Source organism: Pristiophorus japonicus, chromosome 7 (genome assembly GCF_044704955.1).
Source record: "Pristiophorus japonicus isolate sPriJap1 chromosome 7, sPriJap1.hap1, whole genome shotgun sequence".
NCBI lineage: Eukaryota > Metazoa > Chordata > Chondrichthyes > Pristiophoridae > Pristiophorus > Pristiophorus japonicus.
In genome coordinates this window covers 227,410,348-227,427,568 of record NC_091983.1, presented here as the reverse complement: position 1 = coordinate 227,427,568, position 17,221 = coordinate 227,410,348, and the positions used below count along the sequence as shown (strand labels likewise).

General features: G+C 49.3%; 1 protein-coding gene across 1 annotated transcript in view; it reads right to left on the bottom strand.

Annotated features, from left to right (window-relative positions):
* Positions 1-12,784: 12,784 nt before the first annotated feature.
* LOC139266680 (equilibrative nucleobase transporter 1-like) overlaps positions 12,785-17,221 on the bottom strand; it is a 61,273-nt gene continuing 56,836 nt past the window's right edge. Inside the window, exons 11-12 of the mRNA XM_070884270.1 lie at positions 13,673-13,796; positions 12,785-12,955 (exon numbers count right to left, since the gene is read on the bottom strand). Of these exons, the coding sequence (XP_070740371.1) occupies positions 12,785-12,955; positions 13,673-13,796 (295 nt within the window). The remainder of the gene's footprint in view (positions 12,956-13,672; positions 13,797-17,221) is intronic.

The following is a 17,221-nucleotide window of genomic DNA, read 5'->3' as shown; positions in this document are numbered from 1 at the left end:
CAGGGGACCCCTGCACTACCTTCCTTCCATTGCTCTGCCTGATGGTCACCCATTCCCTATCTGCCTGAGTAACCTTTGCCTGTAGTGTGACCAACTCACTAAACGTGCTATTCACGACAACCTCAGCATTGCGGATGCCCCAGAGTGAATCCATGCACTGCTCCAGTGCCGCAATGTGGTCTGTCAGGACCTGCAGCAGGATACACTTCCTGCACATGTAGTCATCAGGGACACTGGAAGCGTCCCTGGCTTCCCACATAGCACAGGAGGAGCATGACATGGGTCTGGGCTCTCCTGCCATGATTTAACCCTGAGATTAACTTAATTTGGCAACAATGTCAAAGGTTACCTACTGATAAGGAAATAAAGAGAAGAAAAAAAAGATTATATACTCACCAATCCACCAGCCAATCACTTACCAGCCTGGCTGTGACGTCACCCTTCGATTTCTTTCTACTTCTTTGTTTACCTTCTGCCCCTGCGTCTGCACCAGCTGGCCTCCTCAAACTCCCACTGCTCCCGAACTCCCAGGTATTGGAAACCAAACAGGACAAAGATAAATAGCACTGACGTATTGATCAATGGTAAGATCTGAATTATAGACAGATTAAATTTGACCCTGCAGGAAGGAAGGAAAAACAGAAGGAAGGAAAGTGCTAATTTGTGATAACGAGGACATTGCCTTCCAACAACCACAACAATCTTCCTTTGTGCTAGATATGACACCATCCAGTAGAGAGGTTTCCCCCTGAGCCCCATTGACTTCAGTTTTACTCGAGCCCCTTGATGCCGCACAAATGTGACTTGATATTGAGGGCAGCCTCTCTCATCGCACTTCTGGAATTCAGCTCGTTTGACCATGTTTGAACCACGGCTGTAATGAGGTCAGGAGCAGAGTTCCTGGCGGAAACCAAAGTGAGCATCAGTGAGCAGGTTAATTGTACGTAAGTGCTGCTTGATGATAGCATTGTCGATGACAGCCCCCATCACTTCACTGCGGATTGAGGAATGGCTGATGGGGCGGTAACTGACTGTTGGATTAGCTTGGCTAGAGGTGCGGCTAGTTCTGGAGCAAAGACCTTCAACTGTAAAGCCAAGATGTTGTCATAGCCCATAGCCTTTGCTGTATCCGCTGCGCTCTGCCGTTTCTTGATATCACGTTGAGTGAATCGAATTGGCTGAAGACTGGCATCTGTGATGATGGTGGGACCTCAGGAGGAAGCCAAGATTGGTCATGCACACGGCATTTCTGGCTGTAGATGATTGCGAAGGCTTCAGCCTTGTCTTTTGCACTCACATGCTGTGCCACAGTTGAGAATAGGGATGTTCATGGAGCCTCGTCCTCCCATTAGTTGTTTTATTGTCCTTCATCATTCATGACTGAATGTGGCAGGACTGCAGAGCTTTGATCTGATCCATTGAGTGTGGGATTGCTTAGCTCTGTCTGTAGCCTACTGCCTCCGCTGGTTAGCATGCCTAGAGTCCTGTGCTGTGGCTTCACCAAGTTGGTATCTGATTTTCAGGTACAGCTAGTGCAGCTCCTGGCATGCTCTTCAACACTCCTCATTGAACCAGGATTGGTTTGATGGTAATGGTAGCGTGAAGGATATGCCAGCCCATGAGGTTATAGATTGTGGTGAAATACAATTCTGTTGCTTCTGATGTCAGCAGCAGAATTGTATTCCACCACAATCCATAACCTCATTGGCTGGCATATCCTTCAGTCTCATGGATACCCAGTTCTGTGCTGCTGAAGTGTTCTTAATCTATCCCTTTTAGCACAATGATAGTGCCAACAATACGATGAATGAGTGTTCTCTCTGTGAAGATGGGACTTCTTCTCCACACGGATTGTGCAGTGGTCACTGCTACCAATACTGTCATGCACAGATGCATCTGCGACGGAAGAAGTGAGGCCGAGATCAAGTAGGATTTTTCCTTGTGTTTGTTCTCTCACCACCCATCGTGAGCCCAGTCTGGCAGCGATGTCCTTCAGGACTCAGCCAGCTCTGTCAACGTTGGTACTACTGAGCCAGTCTTGGTGATGAATATTGAAGATGCCACCCAGAGTACATTCCGTGCCCTAGCAGCCACTGTGAGCTGTAGGATTTGGCCAGTGCCAACATCACTGTGTGTATGGGCCGGAAGGATTTTTGGACTTTTAAAATGGATCTGTACCCTTTTAAAATGGAGATGCACATGGGCTGTGTTTCAAAATTGAGTTTGAACATTTGGACTTTAAAAAGGACTGATAGCAGGAGCTTTCATTTTGAACTTTGTGTGATTTGTGGAAAGACACCTTTTGTCCGGGATGTCTGGATGGACAATGAGGTTTGCAGGCCAATTGTAACACCTCTGGACTCTTTCAGTGAAGGAGCAGTCAAGAACTCAACAAACAGTTTGCACTTCGAGAACTGCTCATCTACAGAAATGGCCTACCATTGTTTTCATCAAGTTGACCAATCCAGGACAGAGACGTCACCAGGAAGACCAACTAGCATCTCTGCGACCATGGTAACCAGGAACTGCCCAGTCAGTTTTGTGTATTATACGGCGTATAAAGATACTGAACTTTGGGGGATTCAGTGCTTACTTTTCTCCACCATCTGGAACGGTGTTCCCCACGTGGCTACGCGTCCGTCAACTCTCCAGGAACGCCCAAAGTGAGTGCTTCGCTGTAACATCTGAATGTAACACTCTAGGCCTCATCGCACGCCTCTATTTGCACGGTTTTGTCTTTAGAGTCGAACGGACCCGGGACCGCATGAATCAACGACAAGGGCTGGTAATTATATCCAGCATACACCTCTGGAAATCCCCAAGACCACCAGTGTGTTTGGCTGCTGAGGAACTGCAGGTGTCCAAGATGCAGGCTCACATGTGTGTGTGTGAGGAGGCTTCCAAGTGTGGGTTCTGACCAAACCAGGAGAGGGGTTTAGTTAGAAGGCTTTCTATTATCTAGACTTAGATTCTAGGAAGGGGGTTGGTTTGGCGTAACTGACAGGCTGGGTATTTGGTCTGAGGTTTTAAGCTAGTGTCCACAGTCACCTACTCTTTAAGCCATAAGCGAGAGGAGTAGGGGTTGTCGTTTTGTGAGTGTAATAAAAGGAATCGATCTTTGACCAACCTGAACCATTGCGTTTTGCCAGAGTCAATTATAATCTATCCATAGTAACTCCTTGTGTCCGAACTTGGGGGTTGTGGGGCTTGTGGTTCGCGGTATAATTCGGAAGACCAACCGGGTGGCATCCGCTCACGGCCGGGTTACACAGTAATCCCGCTGGGGATGCTGCGTATCGGACATAGGAGAAGACCTATCTGACCTTGGTCTCTCTCTGTGTGGGATTACCCGCTAATCAACGGGCTAGGCAGGAACTATTGGCAAAAGCTCCTGCCGTCCAAAGGGAAACAACTCAAACCGGGGAGTTTTAAAGCATGGGTCGACTCAAGGGAGAGTCATAGAGACACGGAGCACACAAAACACCCTGCAGCATTACAAGAAGGACGTGGTTGCACTGGAGAGGGTACAGAGGAGATTTATGAGGATGTTGCCGGGAGTGGAGAACCTTAGCTATGAGGACAGTTTGGATAGGCTGGGTTTGTTTTCCTTGGAACAGAGGAGGCTGAGGGGCGACCACATTGAGGTGTATAAAATTATGAGGGGCCTGGATATAGTAGATAGAAAGGGCCTGTTTCTTTTAGCGGGGCTGTCAACAGCCAGGGGACATTAAATTTAAAGTAATTGGTAGAAGGATTAGAGGGAACTGAGTGGAAATTTCTTCACACAGACGATTTTGGTCGTCTGGAGCTCACTGCTTGAAAGGGTGGTAGAGGCAGAAACCCTCACCACATTGAAAAATACTTGGATGTGCACTTGAAGTGCCGTAACCTGCAGGTGGGCCGAAATGTGCTGTAAACTTCTAGAATCTATGAATCTTTGAGAACCGCCCCCTTTATTATTGGCCTTGCTATGCACTGGCGAAAAAGGTTCTGCTCCCTCTATACCTTTTGCACCAATTCTATCCCAGGTAATATTAGGGTAGTTGAAATTCCCCACTATTACTGCCCCATTGTTTTTGCACTTCTTGTTTGGGGGTCTATAGTACACTTCCAGCAATGTCACTGCCCCTTTTTTGTTCTTCAATTCGATCCATATTGTCTCATTTGATGATCCTTCGTGCATATCATCCCTCATCACAACTGTAATTGTTTCTTTAATCAATATTTTAACCCCCTAGTCTGAATACCCTGTAATCAGGAATGTTGAGCTGCCATTCCTGCCCTTCTTTGAGCCGTTTCTCAGTAATAGCTATAATATAATACTCCCACGTGTCTATCTGTGTCCTCAGCTCATCTGCTTGTTCCCTCGACTCCTTGCATTGAAGTATATACCATTTAGCATGGCCAAACTCCCTTGTTGTCTATTTTCGAGCCTTCATTTTCTCTGACTTCCAAACTCGTTTACTAATTTTCTACCTTCCATTTCCAGCTTTTCTTCTTTTCCTTCTGAATCTACTCTCAGGTTCCCACCCCGATCTGGGAACAATTCACTGCACAAATGTAGTCGAGGGGACTGCCCTCTCTGGTGGATGTAGTGTCCCTGCACCTTAATACAAACTCACACGAGGCATAGATATCTCAGACACCGTCACTCTGTGACCTTCACCTTTATTGCCAGGACCAAGGAGTGCTGACCCTGGGTGGGATGTCCCCTTTTATACCTGGAAACCCAGGTGAGGAGTGTCTCCCGCAAGTTCATCCCCCTGTGGTCAGGGTGTGCATTTCTAGGGTACAGGTACCGTGTACATGAGTTACAGTTACATGACTATGTCATTGCAAGATGGTTAAATACATGCCATCACCTCCCCCCTTCAGTCTTTTTGTTACAGAGGTTAAGTCTGTCAGGTGGTCATCGCTCTCTCGTGGAGCGACACAGTTGTGGCTCTGGTGGCTGAGCCTTGGCACGCGTCTCTGTCACGTGAGGTGATTCCGGCCTGTCCGGGCTGGTCGCAGGGACTGTGCATGCTGAGGGCTGTCTTTGTTGCTCATTGCTAGCAGTGGTGTGGGTGCCATCTCATGCTCTTCTTCAGGTTCCTCCGTGTCTATGCTGAACCTTTTCTTTACTTGCTCCAAGTGTTTGCGGCATATCTGCCTATTGTTTAGTCGGACCACCATGACTCTATTTCCTTCTTTGCCCAATTACGGTGCCCTCAAGTCACTTGGGTCCCAAAGCATGGTTAAGAACAAATACTGGGTCATCTATTTCTATACACCTCCCCCTTGAGTTTCGATTATGGCGCTAGGTTTGGGACTGGTGCTTGCCCTCAACAATGTCTGCCAGGGCTGGGTGAATGAGGGACAGCGCGTCTTTAGCATGCGTTTCATGAGGAGTTCCGCTGGCGGGACTCCCATGAGCGAGTGCGTGTGGGACCTGTAGGCCAGCAGGAGGCGCAATAGGCGGTACTGAAGGGAGGGTCCTTGAATGCGTAGCATGCCTGTTTTATGACTTGGACCGCTCGTTCCGCTTGACCATTGGAAGCCGGCTTGAACGGCGCTGTCCGGACGTGTTTGATACCATTGCCCGACATAAACTCCTGGAATTCATGGCTGGTGAAACACGGGCCATTGTTACTGACCAGGATGTTCAGCAAGCCATGGGTCGCGAAAACCGTAAGCAGACTCTCCACAGTGATGGATGTCATGCACTAGTTCAATATGATGCCCTCGATCCACTTCGAGTATGCATCGACAACGATCAGGAACATTTTCCCCATGAACGGGCCCGCATAGTCTACGTGAATACGTGACCATGGTCTGGTGCGCCAGGGCCACGGGCATGTCGTGCACCTGCGAACCCAATGTTCCAGGTCTGAGTCAATCCCTGGCCACCATACATGTGACCGGGCAATGGCCTTCATTAACACGATGCCAGGGTGCTCACTGTGGAGTTCCCTGATGAACGCTTCCCTTCCTTTCTGGGGCATGACTACCTGGCTGCCCCATTGCAGGCAGTCGGCTTGGATGGAGAGCTCATCCATCCGTTTCTGAAATGGTTTGACTTCCTCGGGGCACGCCCTGTGTGCGGGCGCCCAATCCCCAGTCAGGACACATTTCTTTATCATGGATAGGAGGGGGTCCCTGTTAGTCCAGAGTTTGATCTGGCAGGCTGTGATGGGGGTGCCCGCAGTGTCAAAAGCCTCAACGGCCATGAGCATCTCGGTGCTCTGCTCCAACGCCCCCTCGGTGGTGGCCAGTGGGAGCCTGCTGAGCGCGTCAGTGCAATTTTCGGTGCCTGGCCGGTGCTGTATGGTGTCGGCATACGCAGCCAGCGTGAGGGCCCAGCACTGTATGCGAGCTGACGCATTGGCGTTGACAGCCTTGCTGTCGGACAATAAGGATGTTAACGGCTTGTGGTCTGTCTCTAGCTCGAACTTTCTACCAAAAAGGAACTGGTGCATCTTTTTCACACCGTAAACACACGCGAGTGTTTCCTTCTCGACCATGCCGTATCTACGCTCTGCCTGGGAGAGCTACCTGGAGGCGTAAGCCACCGGTTGGAGTCGACTGTCATCGTTACCCTGCTGCAACACACACCCAACCCTGTAGGTTGATGCATCGCATGTTAAGACCAGTTTTTTACAGAGGTCATACAAAGTCAACAGTTTGTTGGAACACAGCAGGTTCCTCGCCTTATTGAAAGCCCATTCTTGACAGTCCCCCGCAAAACCATTCACAACCTTTACGCAGGAGCATGTGTAATGGCTCCAACAATGTGCTTAAGTTCGGCAGAAAGTTCCCGAAATGGTTCAAAAGTCCCATGAATGTTTGCAACTCCTTCGTGTTGCCGGGCCTGGGTGCCCAGTGGATCGCCTCCGTTTTTGATTCAGTGGGCCGGATCCTGTCTGAGCCAACCCTCCTGCCCTAAAACTCGACCTCTGGGGCCAAAAACACACACTTGACCTTTTTCAGCCGCAAGCCTACCCGATCCAATCGGCGTAGCACCTCCTCCAGGCTGTGGAGATGTTCTTCGGTGTCTCTACCCATTGTGAGAATGTCGTCTCGGAATACGATTGTTCCAGGAATGGATTTGAGCAAACTTTCCATGTTTCTCTGAAAGATAGCTGCTGCCGAACGAATGCCAAACAGACACCTATTGTAGACAAATAATCCCTTGTGTGTCGTGATGGTGGTCAGAAGCTTGGATTCTTTAGCCAGTTCCTGAGTCATGTAGGCCGAAGTGAGGTCCAACTTCGTGAACAGCTTGCCACCTGCCAGTGTGGCAAAAAGGTCCTTCACTCTCGGAAGCGGGTATTGGTCTTGCAGCAATACTCGGTTAATGGTGGCTTTGTAGTCGCCACAAATCCTGACCGAGCCATCTGCTTTGAGGATGGGAAGGATGGAACTTGCCTAGTTTCTGAATTCAACGGCTGAAATTAGCCCTCTCTGAGCAGCCTGTCCTGTTCACATTCAAATTTTTCACGCATCGCTCTGGCTTTGTGGTGCACTGGTCTGGCGTCCGGAGTGATGCGTATCACTACTTTAGTGCCCTTGAACGTTCCGACACCGGGTTGAAACAGTGACCCGAATTTTTGCAGGACCTGTGAGCATGAACTTCGCTCCACGGATGAAATGGCGAGCACATCCCCCCATTTCCAATTCATCTCGGCTCGTCAACTCCTCCCCACAAGCGCGGGGCCATTTCCCGGAACGATCCAGAGTGGCAGCCGGTTCTGTGATCCATTATGTGTTACCACCAAATTTGCACTGCCCAGCACTGGGATGATCTCTTTGGTGTACGTTCATAGCTGCATCTTAATGCGTTCCAGTTTGGGCCTGCTAGCTCTGTGTGGCCATAGACTCTCAATTTATTGGGCGCTCATGAATGACTGGCTTGCTCCTGTATCCAGCTCCATGTGCACCAGGATGCCATTCAGTAAGACATTCATCGTCATGGGTGGCGTTTTGGTGTATGAGCTGTGGACATCAGCCACCTGAACCCGCTGAACTTCAGCATCTATGGCTTTACCCGAGGCCTCATCCTGCATTGCAGACCCCTCGTCGGGTTCCTCTGTCTCAGAGATTAGCCTCACTACTGCCTTTTTGTACATCCTGGCCAAGTGTCCACTGACATTACAAATCCTACAGATATATTGCTGGAACCTGCAGCTTTTCACAGTGTGTCTACCCCTGCACCTCCAGCATGAGCTGAGATTGAGATTGCTGTTAACAAAAGGACTATTACCAGGCATTCCTCTCTGATTGCCCATTTGGCTGTTTCTCAGCACTCTGATGGTGGGTGTTAATGGTCCCATCGTGGGACGCATTATTCCTCGAGATGGCGTGTATTGCCGATCCCCTTTCCATTGTCCTTGTTGCGAGCCCACCCTAGAGCCTGTTGCTGCCTGGGCGGTTTCAAAATGCCCTTGCCTGCCTGTGGGGTCCCGAGCCGCATTCACCATGTTAACTCCCTGGTCCGTCGCCACTATTTGGACCAGGGCTGCGCGCGTAAATTAGCTTGGTCTCCTCTTCCCCTGCCATAAAGGTATGAGCTATCAGCACCGCCCCTTCTAAAGTCAAGTCCTTAGTCTTTATGAGCTTCCTGAAAATGTCGGCATGATTAATGCCCTTGATGAAAAAGTCCCTTAACATCTCCCACCTGCAGGTATCGGAGAACTTACAGAGACTGGCCAAGCGCCACAGTTCCGCCACGAAGTCCGAGATGTTTTGACCCTCCTGACGCCGGTGAGAGTAGAACCGGTGTCGGGCCATGTGTACACTACTCGCTGGCTTGAGATGCACACTGATCAGCTGGCTGAGCTCTTCAAAGGACTTGTCCGCCGGCTTTTGGGGTGCGAGCAGGTCTTCCATCAACGCATAGGTCTGTGGTCCGCAGCTGGTCAGTAGATGCGCCCTCCGCTTGTCAGCCGCTGTCTCTTCCAGCCAGTCCTTTGTGACAAAGCTCTGCTGGAGTCTTTCCATGAAGTCGTCCCAGTCCTCATCCACACAGTAACATTCCTCTGTGCCACCGGTGGCCATCCACGTGGTTCGGTGAATCCCGTTTTACATCACCAAATGTAGTGTCCTTGCACCTTAATACAAACTCACACGAGGCATAGATATATCAGACACAGTCACTCTGTGACCTTCACCTTTATTGCCAGGACCAAGAAGTGCTGACCCTGGGTGGGACCTCCCCTTTTATTCCTGGAAACCCAGGTGAGGAGTGTCTCCCGTAAGTTCACCCCCTGTGGTCAGGGTGTGCATTTCTAGGGTACAGGTACAGTGTACATGAGTTACAGTTACATGACTATATCATTGCAAGATGGTTAAATACATGACAGTGGACGTAAAAGATCCCGTGGAAGAGTGGAGTTCTCCCTGGTGTCCTGGGCCCAATATTTATTCCTCAATCAACATCATAAAAACACACAGATTATCTGGTCAGTGATCATATTACTGTTTGTGGGAGCTTGCTGTGCACAATTTGGCTGCAGTTTTTCCCTACATTACAATTGTTGGATAATTCCTTCCTTATCCTTCAAACACATTTGCACAGGTAGCGACAGTAATATGATTGATAATTCACTTCACTTATTACCAACCAACACTGCTCTTAAACACTCAAACCAACCAAACATTAATCTTAAGCACACTAGCCATTATTTTGACTTGTTGTGAGTTGCTTGTCCTCTACAGGGAGCCGTACACTCTGCACATTGCGTTCAGGTATTCTTCATAAAGAACACTGTTGCTTCTGTGGGCCCCACGCTGCCATCCTTAAAAAGGAAATGCATTTCACAGATAACTGGTGTGACACTTCTTCCTTCAGCAGTGCCCTTTCTGGCATCTTTAAAAGGGAAATGTACTCCTGCAAAACACTGTGGTGTCATTGCAGGCACCACTTCCGGCACCCTTAAAAGGGAAATTCTTTAATGGGAACAGTACAAAACCTCTAACAATTGTGGAGACCTTGATCATGCAGCGTAAAAGATATAATGAAGCTGGCAAGTAAGTAAGGAGGCGAAGGGAAGGAGAGAGGGGGAGGGGAGAATGAGAGGGGGATGGTGGAGAAAAGATAGGTGGGGAAAAGGAGAGCAGAGGGAGAGAGGGAAAGGGAGAAGGAGAGGGGAAAGGGTAGAAGGATAGAAGGGGAGAAGGAGAGAGAGGAAAGAACAAGCAGAGCAGAAGGAGAGAGGGGGAAGGAGAATTAGAGAGGATATTGAAGGAGAGTGAGGAGGGAGGAGAGAGGGAAGGGGAGAGAGGCAAAGGAAGGAGAGAGGAGGGCAGAAGTAGAAGAGGGGAAGGAGAGGGGAACAGAGAAGTAGAGAGATGAGGGAAGATGGAGGGGAGAAGAAAAGAAGAGGGGGAAGGGGAGTAGGAGAGAGAGAGAGAGAGGAGATAAGAACATAAGAAATAAGAGCAGGAATAGGCCATACAGCCCCTCGAGCATGCTCCACCATTCAATAAAATCATGGCTGATCTCATGGACTCAGGTCCACTTTCCTGAGCGCTCCCCATAATCTCTTATTCCCTTATCGGTTAAGAACTGTCTATCTTTGTCTTAAATTTATTCAATGACCCAGCTTCCACAGCTCTCTGAGGCAGCGAATTCCATAGATTTACAACCCTCTGAGAGAAGAAATTCCTCCTCATCTCAGTTTTAAATGGGCGGTCCCTTATTCTAAGATTATGCCCCCTAGCTCTAGTCTCCTTTAACAGTGGAAACATCCTCTTTGCATCCACCTTGTCAAGCCCCCTCATAATCTTATACATTTCGATAAGATCACCTCTCATTCTTCTGAATTCCAATGAGTAGAAGCCCAAACTACTCAACCTTTACTCATAAGTCATCCTCATCCCCAGAATCAATCGAGTGAACCTTCTCTGAACTGCCTCCAAAGCAAGTATATCCTTTCTTAAATATAGAAACCAAAACTGCACGCAGTATTCCAGGTGTGACCTCACCAATACCCTGTATAACTGTAGCAAGACTTCCCTGCTTTTATACTCCATCTCCTTTGCAATAAAAGCCAAGATTCCATTGGCCTTCCTGATCACTTGCTGTACCGGCATACCAACCTTATGTGTTTCATGCACAAGTACCTCCAGGTCCTGCTGTACTGCAGCACTTTGCAATTTTTCTCCATTCAAATAATAACTTGCTCTTCGTTTTTTTTCTGCCAAAGTGCATAACCTCACACTTTCCAACATTATACTCCATCTGACAAATTTTTGCCCACTCACTTAGCCTGTCTATGTCCTTTTGCAGGTTTTTTGTATCCTCCTCACACATTGCTTTTCCTCTCATCTTTGTCTCATCAGCAAACTTGGCTACGTTACACTCAGTCCCTTGGAAGGAGAGAGAGAGAGAGAGAGAGAGAGGGAAGGAATGGGAAAGAAAAAGAGGAGGGATGAAGGGGAGAGGGGAGGGAATGAGAGCAGGAGAGAGGGAAGGGGAAAAGGGGAGAGGAGGGGAGAAGGAGAGAGGAGGGGAGAAGGAGAGAGGAGGGGAGAAGGAGAGAGGAGAGGGGAGGGGAGAAGGAGAGAGGGAAGGGGAGAAGGAGAGGGGAGGGGAGAAGGAGGAAGGAGAGAGGAGGGGAGAAGGAGAGAGGAGAGAGGAGAGAGGGAAGGAGAGAGGAGGGGAGAAGGAGAGGGGAGGGGAGAAGGAGAGGGGAGGGAAGAAGGAGAGAGGGGAGGGGAGAAGGAGAGAGGAGGGGAGAAGGAGAAAGGAGGGGAGAAGGAGAGAGGGGAGGGGAGGAGGAGAGGGGAGGGGAGAAGGAGAGAGGAGGGGAGAAGGAGAGAGGAGGGGAGAAGGAGAGAGGAGGGAGGGGAGGGGAGAAGGAGAGAGGAGGGGAGAAGGAGACAGGCGGGGAGAAGGAGAGAGGGGAGGGGAGAAGGAGAGAGGGGAGGGGAGAAGGAGAGAGGGGAGGGGAGGAGGGGAGAAGAGGATTATTTGCATTGGATAATCTCTGATAAAAACAAAATATTTGCTTATACAGAATTAACATTGTCCATAATCTGTCTCTGACCCGGTCTTCTGAAGAAAAGATCTCATTCTCCGGGATCCCGGGAAACAGCACTGTTTCCAATTGATCTTTTTTGTAAATGATTTGTTTGGGAATTGCTTGAAACCAAACTTCACCCCTGCTCACCCTCACCCCTCTCAACCTACACCCTCCCAACCCACACCTCAAAACCTCAACATCCCCCAACCCCACCCCAGATCCTACACCCCCAAACCACACTCCAACACCCCCAAACCATACTCCAACATCCCCACCCCCCATCCTAAACCCCCCCAAACCACACTCCAACACCCCCCAAACCACACTCCAACACCCCCACCCCCCATCCTACACCCCAACACCTCCCAACCTCAACTCCCCCATCTTACACCCTCAAAACCCATACCCCAACACCCCCCAACTCCCCCATCCTAACCCCCCCAAACCCACACCCCAACATCCCACACACCAACATCCCACACATCTCCACCCCCCACCCTACACCCCCCAAACCCACAACTCAACACCCCACACACCCCCCGCCCCCAACCTACACCACCTCAAACCCACACCTCAACACCCCACATCCTCCTAACACTGACCACCCCCAACCTGCACCCTTCCAAACCCACTCCAACTCCTCACACCCTCCCAACTTGACCCCCCCATTCCCCAACCTACACCCCCGCAAACTCACACCCCAAACCCCACATCCCCTCCAACACCAACCCCCACTTGACACCATCCCCGACACCTCCCACCCCAAGCAGATGTCCAGCTCAGATATCGTTTCCCGACACAGGTTGATCGTCCGTCTCTCCCAAGCCTGGCACTTTGACTCGGTAGTGCTTCACTGTGCCTCTCTGCTGGGTTTCCCGTCGGCAGTGCAGGTAAACATTGATGGGATGGACATATGTCAAGGTTACCAGGACGATTAATCCGATGTTCAACTGCGTCAAGAGGGACAAAAAAAGGCAAACAGAGAGTTTGTGTTCAGGCAACAACAATCTCAAACCCTTATCATAGAATCATAGAATAGTACAGCACAGAAGGTGGCCATTCGGCCCATCGAGTCTGTGCCAGCTCTTTCGAAGAGCAATCCAGTTAGTCCCACTCCCAGCTCTTACCCCATATCCCTGCAATTTTTTCTCATTTTAAGTATTTATCCAATTCCCTTTTGAAAGTTACTTTTGAATCTGTATCCACCACCCTACCAGGCAGTGCATTCCAAATCCTAACCACTTGTGGAAAAAAATGTTTGCTCAGACGCCTCTGGTTCTTTTAGCAATCTGTCCCTCCGGTCCCTTCAGCCACTGGAAACAGTTCCTCTTTATTTACTCTATGTAAACCCTTCAGGTTTTTCAACACTTCTTCAAATCTCCTCTTAGCCTTCTCTGCTCTCAGGAGAAAAACCCCAGCTTTTCCAGATTCTCCAAAATCTCTTCTGCATTCCCCAAGGCCTTCAGGTCTTTCCTAACGTGTGGTGCCCAGAATTGGACGCAGTACTTCAGCTGGGGCCGAACTAGTGTTTTATAAAGGTTTAGCATAACTTCCTGACTTTTGTACTCTATGCCTGTATTTATAAAGACTACTGTCTCTCTCTATCTCACTGTACCCGTGACTGTCTGGCACAGATCACAGGGAGACCCGGACCTCCCAATACTCACATACAAGGGGTCACCGTGCAAGGGTCCCTTGACCAGAATGAAGCAAGGGTACTGGAGCAGATTTACAATTCCCGCAAGAGCCAGTAGCAGTCCATAGACCTTCCCAAAGTGGCGGGGAGGGAACCTGCAGGGAACAAGCAGAGAGAGAGAGGAGGAGGTTCAGAGAATTACATCGGGTCGACAGCACAGAAATAGACCATTTGACCGAACTGGTCCATGCCGGCGTTTATACTCCATTCGAGTCTCCTCCCATCCCTCTTCATCTCACCCCGTCAACATATCCCTCTATTCCTTTCTCCTTCATGTGTTTATCTAGCTTCCCCTTAAATGCATCTCTGCTATTTGGTAGCGAGTTCCACACAGCTTGCTTGTGTGTAAATTGGTTGCCGCGTTTCCTACATTGCACCAGTGACTGCACTCCATAGAAACATAGAAACATAGAAATTAGGTGCAGGAGCAGGCCATTCGGCCCTTCGAGCCTGCTCCGCCATTCAATAAGATCATGGCTGATCATTCAACCTCAGTTTCCTTTTCCTGCTTTCTCTCCAGATCCCTTGATCCCTTTGGCTGTAAGGGCCATATCTAACTCCCTTTTGAATATATCTAATGAACTGGCCTCAACAACTTTCTGTGGTAGATAATTGCACAGGTTAACCACTCTCTGAGGGTCCCAGATTTACCTGTGTGTGTGTGTGTGTGGGGAGTCTGAATGGACTCCTGGTCTCAGGGTTCCAGATTTACCTGTGTGTGTATGTGTGGGGAGTCTGAATGAACTCCTGGTCTCAGGGTCCCAGATTTACCTGTGTGTGTGTGTGTGTGTGTGTGTGTGTGTGTGTGTGGGGGGAGTCTGAATGGACTCCTGGTCTCAGAATACCAGATCTAACAATGAGTATGGGAGTCTGAATGAACTCCTGGGCCCTGAAATTTGGCACCTTAGCGCCGGCAGTTAAGGCCGGTTTGGGTAAGTGGGAAAAAATGGCGGCCGCCTCGCTTCCATCCACTTCCGGCGCGACCCACACTGGTCGCCATCTTGGTGCGAGCGATAACACGGGCGGGACGAGCGTGTGTAGGCCGTGTGCAGAGTCGGCAGATCGTGACGTCAGTCAGCGTGCAATGCTGATTTGATGCATGACCTGCCATTTTTGACATCGCCATCTCAAACAACGACTTCTCCGAAACACGCACAGCTGGACATGTGATCAGCTGCACGCTGGACCCCACCAGCGCTATTTAAAGGGAAACATTCAACTTGCATTTGTATAGCGCCTTTCACGACCACTGGACGTCTCAAAGCGCTTTACAGACAATGAAGTACTTTTGAAGTGTAGTCACTGTGGTCAGTTGATTATTTCTCTTGTACTGGCTCTTGCAGTGTTCATATCAATACTGGCTTGTTGGAAAACATTTATAACATTGTTAAAGTATGCAGGGAGTGCTGCTGGACATGGGAAGGCATTGGTTGGAACTGGAAGGCCTCTGAATACACCACTTGCTGCCAGTCAAGGGGGCTCTACCTGTAGTCCCCCTCACACTGCAGCATAACAGGGAGATGGAGCAGTGGCAGCAAAGACAAGCTGCCCACAGTGGGAGGTGGAGGAGGGGGAGAAGGGCTGTCAGCAGAGGCCTTACCCACCAAGGGTCTTCAGGTAAACACTTCTCATCCCTACACCTAAACCAGGAGCAGTGTGTTGGGAGGCTCCATGTCACCAAGGATGTAGTCACAGATTTCTGCCACCTCCTACACCCAGACCTGCAGCCTGAGATCGGGGCGACGACATTGCTGCCAGTGGCCCTCAAGGTGACTTGGCCCTGAATTTTGCCCCAACTGATTCTTCTGGGCTGGAACAGATGTCAGCGCTAACATCTCACAGTTTGCTATCCATTGCTACATCTACTAGGTCACAGAGGCTCTGAACTCCAGTAGAAGGACTTCACTGTCTTCTCATATAGAAATATAGAAACATAGAAAATAGGTGCAGGAGTAGGTCATTCGGCCCTTCGAGCCTGCACCACTATTCAATAAGATCATGGCTGATCATGCAACTTCAATTCCCCATTCCTGCTTTCTCTCCATACCCATTCATCCCTTTAGCCGTAACAGCCACATCTAACTCCATTTTGAATATATCGAACGAACTGGACACAACAACTTCCTGTGGTAGAGAATTCCACAGGTTCACAACTCTCTGAGTGAAGAAGTTTCTCCTCATCTCAGTCCTAAATGGCTCATCCCTTATCCTTAGACTGTGACCCCTGGTTCTGGACTTCCCCAACATTGGGAACATTCTTCCTGCATCTAACCTGTCCAATCCCATCAGAATTTTATATATTTCGATGAGATCCTCTCTCATTCTTCTACATTCCAGTGAATATAAGCCTAGTCGATCCAGTCTATCTTTATAGGTCAGTCCTGCCATCCCGGGAATCAATCTGGTGAACCTTTGCTGCACTCCCTCAATAGCAAGAATGTCCTTCCTCAGATTAGGGGACCAAAACTGCACACAATACTCAAGGTGTGGTCTCACCAAGGCCCTGTACAATTGCAGTAAGACCTCCCTGCTCCTATACTAAAATCCTCTCGTTATGAAGGTCAGCATGCCATTTGCCTTCTTTACTGCCTGCTGTACCTGTATTGCCTACTTTCAATGACTGATGTATCATGACACCCAGGTCTCGTTGCACCGCCCCTTTTATTAATCTGTCACCATTCCGATAATAATCTGCCTTCCTGTTTTTGCAACCAAAGTGGATAACCTCACACTTATCTACATTATACTGCATCTGCCATGCATTTGCCCATTCACCTAACCTGTCCAAGTCCCCCTGCAGGCTCCTAGCATCCTCCTCGTACCTCACACTGCCACCCAGCTTAGTGTCATCTGCAAACTTGGAGATATTACATTCAATTCCTTTGTCTAAATCATGAATGTATATTGTAAATAGCTGGAGTCCCAGCACTGAATCCTGTGACACCCCAGTAGACACTGCCTGCCATTCTGAAAAGGACCCGTTTATTCCCACTCTTTGCTTCCTGTCTGCCAACCAGTTCTCTATCCACGTCAATACGTTGACCCCAATATCATGTGCCTTAATTTTGTACACTAATCTCTTGTGTGGGACCTTGTCAAAATCTTTTTGAAAGTCCAAATACACCACATCAACTGCGTGAGGCATGTCAATGCTGAGATGTCCCATCACTGCAAAGGCTACCACTCTCTCAATGTACAGTTGGTGTGCGACCATGCCAAACACATCGAGATGGTGAATGCCCGCTATCCTGGCAGCACTGATGATGTCTTCATCCAGTGCCAGTCCGCTGTACCAGGAATCTTCCAGCCACCATGTCGAACCCGAGGATGGCTGTTAGGCAACAAGGGCTATCCGCTCGAACCCCGGTTGATGAATCCCTTCCTCAATCCCACTACTCGTGGCCAGCAATCATATAATGACAGCCATGCTGCCACGAGGAACTTAATCGAGCAGACCTTTGGGGAGCTCAAGCAATGGTTCCGCTTCCTTGACTGCTCCAGTACTCATCGGAGCGGGTGT